Source organism: Moschus berezovskii, chromosome 11 (assembly GCF_049115385.1).
Source record: "Moschus berezovskii isolate FMDL1 chromosome 11, NW_MosBer_1.0, whole genome shotgun sequence".
In the NCBI taxonomy this organism is placed as follows: Eukaryota; Metazoa; Chordata; class Mammalia; order Artiodactyla; family Moschidae; genus Moschus; species Moschus berezovskii.
The window spans coordinates 12,593,387-12,607,544 of NC_142470.1; the positions used below are offsets into that span (position 1 = coordinate 12,593,387).

Genomic DNA, 14,158 nt, shown 5'->3' on the forward strand with positions numbered 1-14,158 from the left:
TCTGTGTATTTCAGGTTAATACTTTTAAGCAGTTTTCAGCACGTTTATCTCACTTTATTCTCGTTCTCCTCGGACCTTCGTAGCCATATCACTTGTATAAAATAGGCTGAGATATAGTGACTGTAAGCTGTGGTCTCAGTATACAAAGGTAAGCTCTTTTATTTTCTGATTAAAGAGAAAATTAAAAATCAATGAACACAACATGCATATATGACAATCATATATGATGTATTTGATCTCTTGGGTCTTCTGTCATCACTTTAAAATTTTTTATGATCTAAATGTAAAATAGTTATTTTCAGCATTTTGTTTTTTAATAATACCCTTGTAATTTCTATTCAAGAGACATTTCACTTTAAGTGTGTGTATGTGTATAGAAATTATGATATATATGCGAATTACACACACTTATCTGTTTAAATAAAAGAATTTGGTGGTGGGATGTGTTCACCTAAGAAGATTTTAACGTCAGGGCACTCTTTCAGCCAAAGTGCTAGAATTTCGTAAGCAGCAAGATTGGTAGCAGTGCCGGTAGGACCCATTTATGTGTAGCTGTAACATAGCTGAGGATCAAAGTGCCAATTTCTCAGAGAGTTCTCTGAGAAATGAATATCTCTGATCTGTGTTGTATGCCCTAATACAACAGCAGCAAGAAGCCATAAAAAAAAAAAGCAATAGAAAATGAAAAAACCAAAATATTAAGGTAACTATGGAAAAATATATAATTGACTGAGTTAAACTAAGAATTTCCAGAACGAAGTATGTCAAGACTCAGAGTGGTAAATACCTAGTGTGCAGAGACCAAATAGATGTAAGGAATTCCATCTTTTCCAGGTTAGATAGATGATTTATTTCCCACCTATTCACCATCATGGGGTTCATTTAAAAAATATGAAGGTTAGGCCAAATATTTTGAAAAAGATGTGCTTCATTTAGTGTTTTCCATAAATGCATTTCACTTGTATTAGATGTTCTGTGCTAAGGTTGTATTTGATATATACATATATATATATATATATATAGATTAAAATGAAGCTTATGTTTTATATTTGTCTCTATAAGTAGCAGTTTTCTTCTTACTACTAACTTTGAAGGTTGCTGGGACAACTTTTTCCCATACAGAATCTGTATGTATGTTGAATGTGGCTTTTGGCGTCTGTAAAAGGTCGTATGAGGCCTAGGTGACTGGTACCCAGAACCTTCCAGTCCCGAACAAGCAGCCGAGAGCCCCGTACGTGCTCGGTTCTTCTCTGGATTCTGGTGACACAGGCTCCACCCACTGGAAACCTTTTAAGTTGGAGGGTATCTTTTTTTTGGTGGAATTCGGCCTACTGTAAATCTCCTAGGTTGGGAGACAACACGTAGCAGTGTCAGGACATAATTAACTTAGTTAATAGTTTATTTATAAATTATTTAATAATATGGGCCCTCTGATATCATTTAAATGGATGTCATTTGGAAACTGATTCATTAAAATATTTCCCTGGCTGTTTTGAGAGCCTGAAACCTACTCTGGTTTATGTTCATGGACCTCTGTCCACATAAATGAATGAAATGAATAACGAATAGCCCAGTCCCTTTAAAGCAGTTTTTATAGTGTAGCAAAGAATAATAGTGGTTAATTTAAACACTGATCATTTTTCAGTGACAGATGAGGGGAATTTTACTCATAATCAGTCATTCGTTATTATTTCCCTGTTTCTTGGATTTCATTAATAACTGCAGTGGGAGGTACATCTTTGGTAGTGAGAGGGAGGCATGAACTAAGGAGATTTGCTTTCCTTTCCCCCAAAAGTTAGATTTCTAGCAATCTAGAGTCCTAATATGAAAACCACCGCTCTGTGAACGGTCTTCTGAAGTAACTCCTGTTCAGCGTATGCCACTGCCTGCCTGGTGGTGGTGCTGGGGTGGGGGTGGTCCCTGTGAAGCTGCCCAGAACAAGAACACTTCTTTGTATTCAAACTTTTCTCTGTCACCATCTGAGGCCATGCCATTCAGTGACCAGAAATTTCTCAGTGTTACTAGGAGGCCGAGAAGGGAGATGGGTGGTAAATGAGTAACCACCTGCAGAGCCAAGAAACTACCTGCCACTGAGGTGAGTTTAGTTTGGTGTGTCCTCTCCAGCAGCTGTTTACAGAGCTAGCACTTCTTAGTAAGTTCCTTCCTTTCCTAATAGCATCTTCCAGAAAGTACGTTTGAAGTTGACTTAGTTGTAAGAATAGATATCCTTTTCCACATTATCATTTTAGGTAAGAGCTAACAGCTTCCATTGATGTTTGAAGCAGTGATCTTTGGAGATTTTTTAAAATAGCACTGTAATGCAAATTAGGTTATGTAAGCTTTACAGCACAGCTAGAAATAGAGAATAGAAACCATGTGGGACTCTGGGCCAGAGTATATTTCTCTCCCTCCAGCAAATTCCTTTAGGGTCTGGGGATTAAATGAGTTAATACACAGAGTGCTTTGAATAGTACCTGGTACATAGAAAGTGCTCAGTAAATGTTGACTGTTTTTACCGTGGTTGGCCAGGCTGTGCTGACAGGGAGTGGAGAAGCAGGTGTCTGGTCTGCTTGGGTGGAACTGTGTGGGTTGCTTAGTGTACACAGGTTTGGGGTGCTCCCTGGCTTTGGGAGAGGACTCCTAGCATCTTAGGGTCAGATAGACACAGAGCAAACACTTGGTGAGACATGGTGTGGGAGGTGGCTGCAGATCCATGCTGGATAAAGATGCTTTTGTTTTTGTGTGGTAGTCAGTCATTGAACAGTCTGCTGCCAGGAGTTTGTAATACTTGCTTTGGGATTTAGGTGAGCTTGGAACTTCAAAGGGGCTGAGCTTACAGTGTCAACCAGCTGATTCCAAGTTCCCTGTCTTTGCATTAGTAAGAAAAAACTGGGTGACTACAGTTAGCCCCAGAATCTGACATTCAGAGCTCACCATTTATTTGGCAGGTAGAAACTAAGTTATCATAAAGCACAGAAAAGGAAAAGGAGACTGGGAGACATGCTTAGAAGGCTGTTGACTCAGATGCTTCTCTAAATAGCGTTCTTGCACTTCTCTCTTTACAGTTTCCTGCAACACTTTGGGGGTTAAAAAAACCCTGTGCTTATCACCACATAAGGCCTCCCTTCTGCCTCTTATACATCTGTCTCTCTGTCCATCTACCCATTTATCTATCTGGACACAGCTGGGAAGTTGCTTTTCAGCAAAAAAAAATATGGATGGCTGGACTGAATAAAGGGTGAGCATCTTCGTGTCTCTGACTCCCACGCATCTGCATTGAACCTCAGGAGCCTCTGGAGGTTGTGGCTGCACCTCTCTGCTGGTGGAGGTGAGCTGAGTGGGGAATGCTCTGAGGTTACAAAAACCGTGTAGACAGAACTGTTCCTTCTGATGGCAAATAAGATCGATTTGCAGTATAGTCAAGAGGTTTTTCTTAAATTCAAGAAATGTTTGTGTAAGTGATGTCTTGGCAGAAGTGACCCCACTCCACTGCTGTGGCTGCTGAGTGGGATCCTTGCCTCATTAACAAACTCTGTGGGAAGGCCTTGGGGTTTTGTTTGTTTGGTCTTGTCTTGACCAATCAGTAGGGAACACCTTATCTAAGGAGGGTCTTTCTTGGCAGAACTCCGCTGTCTCTGCTGGTGGGGAGCATGGGGATTGCCACCATCTGCCCGAGCCACTTGAGAGTCGGATTAGTGTCTCCTAGCTGGAGATATGGTCCCGAGTCATCTTTTCGCTGCTTTTGGCCCCAAGGAGGTGAGGGGATGCGCCGCTCCCAGGAGGGTGTTCTCTCAGCGCCGCCTAGGCGCCTGGTCTCTCGGCTTTGCTTTCTCCTCCCGTGATCCTTTTGTGCCGTATGGAAGAACAGCCTCTGCATTCACGTGTTAGCTGAATGTCCGAAGGAGACAATGGTAGCCCTTAGGTCAGTTCATCTGGGGGACCTCTGGGCAGCAGTGGATGGAAGAAAGGAGAGCAGGGGGAAATATGCTAAAATTGATATCTTGTGTGTGCCAGGCACTTGGACATTTTTCTTACTTCTCAGCCCTCTTCAAGGTGGTATATTTTACAGATGAGAAAAACTGAGGCTCAGAGTGAAGGGCTAGAGTCAAGAATGAAACCCAGATGCTTTAAGTGCCAGTGCCTTTCTCCGCAGCACCATGTGATGGATTAAAAGAAAGTGAGAAAGCACACTGGGTGACAGGAAGGTGGTGTGTGGGCAGCGAGACAGGGCCACGTGGAGCCTATAAAGGGCCTGAACACAAGCCAGGGGCCTCACTGTCATAGGGTCTTTGGAGCTCACAGGCTCAGGCCAATCCTTGGATCTGTGCTGGAGTCTAGGCTTTAACTTGAGGTCATTTTAGACCAGTATCCTGGCTGAAAATAGGGCTATTTTCTTTTAGAGTGACTGGAAAAGATCAACAAACTGGAAAGATAGATTGGAAGGCTGAGGTGTGGCTGTATAAACAGAGGAAGCTTTTGTATTTGAGGCTTGTTTTTCTGTTTGAATATTAGTCAGAAATTGAGGTGTATGTTTTCATTCAGCTAATGCTTTCTGAGTACACGCTGTCTGGCCCGAGACTGGAGGTGGGGGTGTTGGACCAGACTCTGAAGGAGAGCTGGCGAGGTGTGGCTCAATGGTGCAGAGAGGTGGCCCTGGGCAAGTGCTGGGTAGGGATGGGGGTGGGGACAGATTGCAGTGGCCTGTTCTGCAGGCCGGGAGTGGCCCCTGGACTCGGCTTCAGGGAAGGCCGTGGGCCCCTCACTAGCGCCTCAGCAGGTTAGTGCCGGCTGGGTTTCTGCCCAGGGTCAGGAGGGTGTGGGGATGGATACGGAATCCTCTTCAGGGAGAGAGTCTTCCCTGACCCCAAGTCACTGCCATCCTTGACAGCTGGCCATTTTTCTGAGCCATGAGCCATAATCCTGGAGGAGATCAGGGAGAAGAACCTTCTCGTAAGCCCGGATTGCAGGAGCTCCCGAGCTGGGGCCTGTGGAAGGACTGGCCCCGTGTGTGTAGCAGCAGCGGAGTCCTTCTCGGGCTGTCACCACGCCCTGCCCTGATGGTCCTGCTCAGAGCAGCAGCAGCGCAGGGATGTGGTTCCCACTCCACAGACAGGAAAACTGAAGCCAAGAGACTCTGAAAACCACCCAGCTTATTTGTGGCAAAACATTGTGGCTCCTAATAAGTGAGTTTTTGACCACACAGAAGCAATGCCATTTCTTCTGTTTTTAGAGTTCACAGAAGCCTTTTCTTCTGGAGGAGATTTGAACACCACCACAACTGTGGGATCTAGAAGTTCTCTCCTTTGACAGATGAGGAAATAGAGGCTTACACAAAACGACCTGCCCCAAATTACATAGCTAGTAAGTGGTCCAGGCCACCCGTTCCGATGGCACTGTGCTCACACCAGCGGTTGGTGTTGGCAGTCTAGTTTGCTGCCTGTCCTATTTTCCAAAACCATTTGGCAACAGTTTCCTCTCCTCTTTATGATGCATTCATCCTACTTACCTTTCTTCCAGACTTCTGGAATATATCCTGTGTACCACTCCAGTGTTCTTGCCTGGAGAATCCCAGGGACGGGGGAGCCTGGTGGGCTTCCGTCTAAGGGGTCACACAGAGTCGGACACGACTGAAGTGACTTAGCAGCAGCAGCAGCAGCTTGAGACGAAACACAACCTTGCTCTCCCTGACTCCCTCCCCCTCCCCACCAGAGGAAAAGGAGGAAAGCAGACTTCAGATTCGTTCTTCTCCGGCTGCTCAGACGTGTCAGCTGGCTCCTGGGCAGGGTGACTGAACCCATCCTTGGGCCAGGTGGCCTGCTTGTTGTCGGCGTTTTGTCAGCTGCATCGCTGTTTCCACAGACCAACTTTGTGTACCATGACAGAACCCTGTGCTAAAGTACAAACCAGTAGCCGCCACTGGAGAGGTCCCCAGGCATTTGACGAGGGGAAGGGATGTGCTGTTGGAAGGTGCTTTTTCTGTGTTGAGCTTCATCCACGTTCTGCTTGTCTGCAGTCCTGTTTCTGGCTAGGCCTTCTCTGCTGCTCTAACTGAAGGGGTCGTCCTCAGTCACCTTTCCAGAGTTCTGGGGCCAGGGTCTCACTGGGCCCTTCCAGCCTGTAGCTGATCTCAGAAGTTGCTCAGCTCTCTGACATCTGTGGAGGCAGCTTTATGGGAAGTATGGTGGCTGTGCCATCACCCTGGAGGGGAGTCCTTCCTTCCACATCAACTGGAAGGTGGCCCCTGAGGAGCTCAGGAAAGCGGAAAGAACCTCGAGAGAGGTGAGGCTGGTGAAGGGCAGACTTGGAGACACTGTGGACCTTTCTGCCAGGCATTCTGATGGCTTCTGTTTACTTGTTGTATGTGGCTCCAGAAGGGGATAGGTGGTTCTAGTACAGCCAGTTGGGCAGTTAAGGTGGCACTGAGTGTTTCCAATAAATGCATGTGCCCAAGAGGGGAGAAGTGGTCTTGGGAGTGCCACTGATCACATCCGTGTTCTGTGCAGACTGACGGCCCACACAGCTGGCTTCTTGCCCACAGTCCTGGTCTCCTGGCCACGTGGAGCCCAGTCCTCAGTGTAGTCAGCACAGGAGGCTGCCACTCCCGGGACCACGTCTCCCGTCCTGGGCACATGGATATATTGGAAACATCCACTGTCACGTCCTCCTCCTAATCATGCTGTGCTGGGGCAGGAGCAGCTGAAGAAAATGTCAGGATTTTCAGCTTAGACAGCTGAGTAGAAGGTGAAACCCGACCAAGGAGCCCAGGAAGCAGGGGGATGCTTGCGAGAGGGACTCCCACTCCATCCAGGAGCAGAGACAGGCCTGTGCTGACTGAGAACTGAGGGACTTGGCTCCAGGGAGGTAGCCGAGGCTTCCCGCAGAAACGAGTATCCGTGGGCCCAGTGGGGTGGCAGGGTCTTGAGGAGGGAGGTGTGGTGTGTGCTGAAGGCACAGTATGGAGGTGCTTGTGGCTGGGAACTGGGATGGTTAGGAAGGCGAAATGGCAACTGGGGTGTGCAGTTTGGGGCCGCTCTCTGAAAGGCCTTGGGTGCTGTGCCCTCAGTGCTGACCACCCTCCAGGACGGTGAGAGGACTCCGGAGGATGTTTGGACAGCTGGATGAGGATGGACTGAAAGTAGAGACTGGTGCAGGATGGCGCTGGCTGAGGGAGGCAGCGAGGGTGTTGAGAGGCAGGGAGGGCATTTCTTCATGTCCAGGCTCCTTGCCTGGGTTGAGCTGGAGGCTGTGGGGCCAGGGAACCACAGGAACCCACACCCAGCAAGGGCACTTGGGGCCCCTGTGCAGTAGGTGACGGACAACTGTGGTGCCTGAGACTAATTTAGGAATGGGGGTGGCAGGGACTGCCTCCACTGGCCAGGAAGTGGGGGCCTGGTGGGCATGGCGCCCCATGCCCGTCTTGTGCTCTCTGGGAAGCGTTTTAGTGATGGATGGAGAGGTTTGTAGCCAGCTCTGCCGAGTTTGCCAATCAAAGGAGTGGCAGGTACTAGATGGTCTTGGTACAGGGGCTCCTGCTTTTTAAAGTAGTGTTTTGGCCTCTTCACCTGGCAAGAGGTGGAGCCCCTTGGATTCAGCATCTGTAGAAAGAGGTCCTTAGCCAGGGAGGTGTGCACTTGTTCTACAAGTACTTTAAGGAGAAAGAGGCAGGAATGTTAGGATTACTAGTAAATCTGCTCTGGGCCTGTTTTGTTCTGCCACCTCTGGCTCATTCTGCCCAGGTGGGCAGGGAGCTCGGAGGAGTTGGTGGGGAGGGGGTGGTGCTTCTGCACGTCGGCAGTTCTGTAGCTCTGCTGGGGATGAGGGCTAAAGAGGCAGCGGTTGTTTGAGCACTTGTCAGAGCTCTGAAGGTCAAGGTTCACTGAGACACAGCCCATCAAGCCTTCGGGATGTTCAGGAGTCTCTCTCTTCAGCCCAGTGGGCCTTTCGATGTGTCACAACGTGGATGCTGCCTTAGGCCTGCCGTTGGTAAATCTTTCAGGCTGTGTGGCCTGTTTGCTGGTCACGGCCACTCGGCACTGCCATTGTAGAAGCAGACAGTTGTGGGCCACGCTTTTCCAGTCCCTCTGGCGTAATTGCGACTGTAAGTTTCCTCACAGCTGCCCTCTAAACCCACCCCCTTCCCACAAGGCTTCCTGCATGTCTGTCGGGTGGGCAGCTCTTGCCCAGAAGGACCTCAGGTTCTGAGGGAGAGGTGGGTCCTGTTTGGGGAGCGGGTGCTGAAACGAGGGAAAGCCACAGTGAACCAGCTCCGGAGAGGAACCTGTGAACTAAGGGTGCTAGGGAGCCAGTGTGGAGGTTGTGCTCAGGACAGTGACGTGATCACAGACGTGTTTTGGAAAGATCTTCTGCTTGGGGAAGATTAGGCTTGTTACAAGTGGGATCTTTCAGTTCAGTCTGGACTTTCACCCAGCTTGCTTCCTGTGTTGGAACTGGAGTGGGAAGGGTGAGTCAGATAGCTTCTCTGACTGCCGGTGGCATTAGGGGCCTGATTTTTGACATTGCCAAGTGTGCCACCTTTGTGCTGCTTCTCTCTCGCTATTCAGAAGTCACTTACAAGGGCAGCAAAAATGAAACCTCGTCTCGGGTCCATTGCTGGCTGAGGGCCTTGTTATACCAGGGTGAGAAATGCTAGGGATGAGCTTCCCTCGCTTCAGAATGGAGTCACCTGGCAAGAAAGCTTTATGTAGGAGAGGGAGGGAGATGAAGCCTGTGAACTGCTGAGGCGGGATGCACAGGCTGGAGCAGTCGCTGCTCAGGTGCATCCCAGACGCCAGGGACGACTGCGAATCGGACACGGTGCCTGCCCCAAGGTGCTCCGTGAAGTTGGGGCAATGAGAAAAGCCGAGTGCTTTGTACTCTCCACAGTGTTTTTCCTCAGAGATGTTTCTAGGCAAACGAAGGGCACAGCTGTTGACTGAGCACCGAGGTGAAGTTCAGGGCTGTGAGTTGCCAGCATTCTCCTGTGATGTGGATGAAGTCAGAAGGGCGCTGGCTTTAGGAGCGCCTGCGTGGATGCCTGTGGGAGTAGGTGAGGCTCCCGTGCAGCTCAGGAGAGAAGGCCCCCCAGCTGGGAGGGGGTGTGGCCGGCCTCACGTGGCCTGTGGGTCCTCTGGGGACGGAGCCAGCAGGTAAGGGGTTTGGTGCTGCCTGAGCCGCTGGGCAGATGTCGGAAGGGCCTAATACTGGTGGGGGACTTCAGGGAACTGCCTGCTTGAGTGAGCTTGTGGCCTCAGGTGAGGGTGGTGGAAATAGTCGCTGATAAGCCATGGCTCCAGGGCACACAAGACTGCTGTTGCTGGGCTCATCTGGCTCCTGGTGGGGCTCTTGGGATGTCAGTAGGTGTGTGACTCCCTCTCTCTAATGTGTGTGGCTTGTATCTTCCGGAGGTGTGGCTGGCTATGGCACCAGGCGTATCCTTGCATGGCAGCTCTGGCCTCACAGGAAGGCTTACTCGTGTCGGGGCACCCAGACCCTCGTGGAGTCGCCCTGTCGTAGCCCACGGTCCTAAGCTTGTGCTGTCTGTCTCATTTTCCTGCTTAGGGAAACATGATGGTCTAAAGTTCTTTTTTGAATCTAACCTAAATATTTGTTCTGGGAAGACTTTAAAATATTTGTTTAGGGAAATGAGTCATGGACAGCTAGAAGACTGTCTTCTTCACTTGTACTTTATTCAAGGACGCTGCACCTAATTCCCAGTATCCAGCCTCTTCCCTGCTCCCTTCAGGATCCTTTCCTTGTTCGCATTGCACCTTTGAGCCTCCCTGACGATTCACCTCACTGGCTCCCTCAGCGGCAGCCCTGACACCCAGCTTGTGGTGAGGGACAGTTGGGGGTTCAGTCAGGTTCCTGAAATCCCTTTTCGCTCACCTGCCAGGCCAGGCTATGTGGTGGGGCGGGGCTGTCTGCACAGGCGGGGTGCACTGTGCACACTGAGTACTGGTGGTCCCCTTGTCACGCACCTTGGTGGCTTCTCAGGTGGCAGGGGCCTTTCCACACACCCCAGCAATCAAGGGCGGTTCTGGATGTCTCATGACCTGTTGTCAACCTCCAGACAGACTTCCCTTCTGGGGTCTTGAGGCCACAGAGGGCGCGCTTGGGTGGGGGCTCCTCTGCCCCCCGTGACGTCTGGGTGAGTCACGAGCGCCCCGCCCCAGACGGCATCACTGCGGCTCTCAGCAGTGGTGGGGCCTGCCGTCCCCTCAGTGCCTGTGAGCTCGCTGACTGGGGACCGCGCGGCCCCGCTGTGCTGAATCTTTCTCTGAGTGGCTGGCTGGGGCCCGGCCACATGTTGAGGAAAAGGCAGTTCTCCTGAAGGAGCCCTAGGTAGGGCCAGGGCCCGTGCAGCAGTGAGGCAGGTGGGCCAGGGGAGGGGCTGGCCTGTTGGCCCCACAGCCCTGGTACCCTGGTCTACCTGCCGTGTAGTAGGTTCCTGGATGGTGGCCGCTGAGACTTGCTTCTCATCCATTCCGAGCAGAATTCACTGGGGAGGAGGCAGCCAGTCTAGGCCTGAAGCCCTGAGCTGTTGAAGGGGCGTCTGTCCCTTACAGAGGAGGAAGGGGTCCTGCTCAGTCTTAGCCCTCCCTCAGCACCAGGATGGGTTCAGGCAGTGCCACATGTAGTTGTGGGTAGAAAACATTTCTGGTTTACTGCACACTCACACGTAGGACATAGAATTTCTGGCTGACTTGCTCTCACTCTGGTCTGATGATGGCCACGATAGCTTTTAAGAAATCTATTTAAAATACCTGTGTTATCTATTTACTGTGTTTTTTTCTGAGTACGAAAGTGTACATAGTATAACTGCAGTGCACAGTCCTTGGCAATAACTATGTTGTGTATTATATTAAACAAACATTGGAGAATGCGAGCACCGTGGACGGTCCCCGCTCTGGGGTGGTGAGCACACCGGACTCTGAGCTGTAAGGCTGAGGCAGCAGCCTGCACGTGTGGAGTGTCTCCAGTGCCTCGCCCAGAGATGCCCGGCCTTCATCGCAGGGACTCTCTGCGCCCCGACTCCCACAGGCAGCGTCCACACTGCGGCTCCTCCACACTGACTGTGTTGGACTCTGTAACAGACTGACCGACCCTCTTGTCTGGCTGCTGCAGCTTGTCTGTAATGCCCTGACATGTTGCATTTTCCTCATTTGGATGAATAAAAATAAAAGCTTCTGTCTTCAACAGCCCTGGGCTGGACTTTTCTGTGCAGGACTTACTCTGGCTCTGATGAAAGGGTCAAATGCAGAGCCACCTCGACCCTCCAGCCCAGCACCTGAGGAAGGACCTTCCCTTCACTGCAAAGGGCCAGGCCTCAGCCCTACTCCTGTTTACAGTCCTTGAAACTCTGCTTCTCTGCTAACGATGCAAGTTTACGCTGCCTGAGCCTCTGACCCACAGCTGGCGCAGGGAGTGCCGAGCTGTGGCCACTGCCTCGACTTGGCATCTGCCTCTCACACACCTGCCTCAGTCTTACTCTTGACCTGTTTCCCCACTTGACACTAAGGCTTAGAGAGATAAAGGCAGTTGCCCAAGGGAGAACTTCTAAATGGTGGCAGCAACTTGAAAAAAAAAGCTCTTCCATTGCTCCCCATGTGAGTAACTGCAGTAACTGCTCCAGTAACTCTAAGGTCTCTGCTCACCCCTGGAAGAATGAGAAAGATGGCCTGGCAGCCCAGGGAGGGGTGTCAGGGGAGCCAGGCCAGGGCTTGTTGCTGCCCTCCAGGTGAGTGGACAAAAGCCATGCGTGGGCGCATTGATGGGAAGGGGGGCCAGCCAGCTGCTGCTCTCTCCCGGGTTCCCTGCTCCCACCTTCTCACCCGTGACTGGCACAGGCAACAGCCAGATGAGTTGAAACCAGGGTTTCACGGGAGCACTGTTTGCCTGGCTTTGGGCCAGAGAAGGTGGTGGTGGTGGTGGTGGTACCTGGTAGAAAGCACTGAAATCCAAGATCTTGTCACCACAAGCAAGCCTTTCACCTTCAAATCTGGGGACAGCAACACTTAATAGGGCTGTTCCAACAACTGGAGGGAGAACACGGGAAGGGTCAAGCTTAACAGGAGCACACATAAGATAGAGGTGAACGCTGAGGCCATGGCAGAGATGGGGAGGAACTCAGGAGGGAGACGTGACCTTCCCACTTGAGGTGAGCATCCAAGGTCATGGCTTGGCTTGAACCCAGGGTTTTTGGTCCAGGTGTGCCTGTGCGTGCTTAGTTGTGTCCGACTCTTTGTGACCCCGTGGACTGCAGCCCCCCAGGCTCCTCTGTCCATGGGGATTCTCTAGGCAAAAATACTGGAGTGGGTCACCACTGCCTGTTCCAGGGGATCTTCTCGACCCAGGGGTCAAACCCGCCATTTCCTGCATTGCAGGCAGAGTCTTTCCTGCTGAGCCACTTGGGAAGCCCCGGTGCACTTGCAGTGAAGTGGTGTGAGTTTATACTCCCCTGCTGCCCATGTGGTCATCTTAAAGCAGCTGCCTTGCTGGTCGCTGGGAGTTAAAGAGACCGCATCTGGGCCAGAAACTTCTCTATGGGCCAGATGCCTACACCTACAGAAATGGGGGAAGGGCAGGGGTAGGTAGTGCTCAGTCCTTTTGTTCTGGAGCTGAGCACCCCAGCCATTCTGAGCTTATCTGCCTGCTTCTCTTCACTCCCCGAATGAAGCTGAGGAGGAGGCCTGAATCCCAGGGTCATAATCACGCATCTCTCTGAGCAAGTGAAGCACTACAGCCCTTCAGTGTCATCCAGATGAACCAAAAGGTCCGAGAGGCCAGGCAACTCCTTCCTGGCACCTACTTACTCTTTCTGCACAGCTCCTGGGCAGTTCAGAGCTGAGAGTGCTGTTCGGGGTTTAGTTCTAGAGGGTTTTTCTTTCCTTCACTCCCCGCACGGCGCTCTTCTGCTGCCAGGACTTGGGGTTCAGAACAGACACAGCTCTCCTGGAGACTGGGCGGTGGATCCCTCCTGCCTTTTGTTCTGAGCTGCCTTCACCCCGCAGAGACAGCGGGCAGCCCCTGGAGATCTGCTCAACAGGCTACCCAGCCTGTCTCATGTCTTGCAATTGGGGAAGAAGTGGAGCCCTGATCACGTGGTCAGAACCAGGATGCCAGTTTTCCAGCACGAAGTCTCATGGTCAGTGCTCTTCCTACCACGGGTTCCCTCCAGCCACCCTCCTTACCCCCCGACTGACCTCCACAGCCAGGCTTCTTGAAACCTACACTCCGCCTCAGCTTCCTGGGGTGCTAGCCTGGCCCCTCTGCTGCACTGACCACCTCTGCACCTCCTCCCACCCTGAGCTCCAGCAGTTTCCCGGTCACCAAACTACTTCGTCCAGTCCCACCCTCACCCATGGTGGAGCTCGTTCATCCTCTGGGGATGAATCCTGGTCACTTTAGGTCTGCCAAAGTTGACGGGCCAAGGGGGTGCCTTTCTGCTGGCAGGGCACAGCTGCAGAGTGGACGATTTCTGCAAGCCCCTATCCTCCTCACACTGTGAGCCTGGGGCAGGGCAAAGTCAGGGGCAGGCCAGCCCTTCTGGACTCTTGACCTGGTTGGCCAGAAACATGGAGCCCAGAAACGTGCCCTCTGGCCTTGAGCAGCAAAAGGGATCCCACCTGTCCTCCAGAGCCCCTGTGCCGGCCTCTGTAGAGTTCCTGTCACAGCCTGGCCGCTTGCCAGGCACCAGGCCTGCATCTGGGCCATGGAGAGAAGACTGGGCAGGGCTCGTGGAGGGCAGGTCAAGCAAGCAGGGGCCATCGGGTGGGGGGAGCACTGCTCTCTTCCTGCTGCAGAGAAGTGGGTGAGGTGGTGAAGGATGGCTGGCCTGGGAGCCTCCTCCTGGGGGGCTGCAGCGTAGGAAGACCAGCAGTGGTCAGAAGGAGCACTCTTCTGGAGAATCTGGGTACTGACCACTTCTGCCCGTCGGCTGCTTGCCCTGCACGTTCGCATCTGGGGCCCGCAGTGCCCTCTTCCATCTTGGCCTGGTAAGATGCTTTTGTCTTTCGAGGTCTTGCCACCCCCTCACCTCCAGTAAGACTTCGCTAAACCTGCAGCACATGAGCCACGTCTCGCCTGTCACCACAGCACTTTGTTTCTCCAGACAATGCTCACCAGGAAGGTGCTGGCAGCAGCTCCCGGGGACAAAGCC

General features: G+C 51.8%; 1 protein-coding gene across 2 annotated transcripts in view; it reads left to right on the forward strand.

The window, feature by feature from the left end:
• Positions 1-11,198, forward strand: part of STRBP (spermatid perinuclear RNA binding protein) — a 148,476-nt gene extending 137,278 nt beyond the window's left edge. The window contains exons 18-19 of one of the 2 annotated variants that reach the window (XR_008682539.2): positions 15-148; positions 3,066-11,198. Coding sequence is in view for 1 of the 2 variants with exons in the window: in XM_055400888.2 (XP_055256863.1) it covers positions 15-19 (5 nt within the window). In the remaining variant the exon portion in view is untranslated. Of the gene's footprint in view, positions 1-14 lie in introns of both variants that reach the window. The other variant, XM_055400888.2, reaches the window with a different exon arrangement.
• The last annotated feature ends 2,960 nt before the right edge of the window (positions 11,199-14,158 follow it).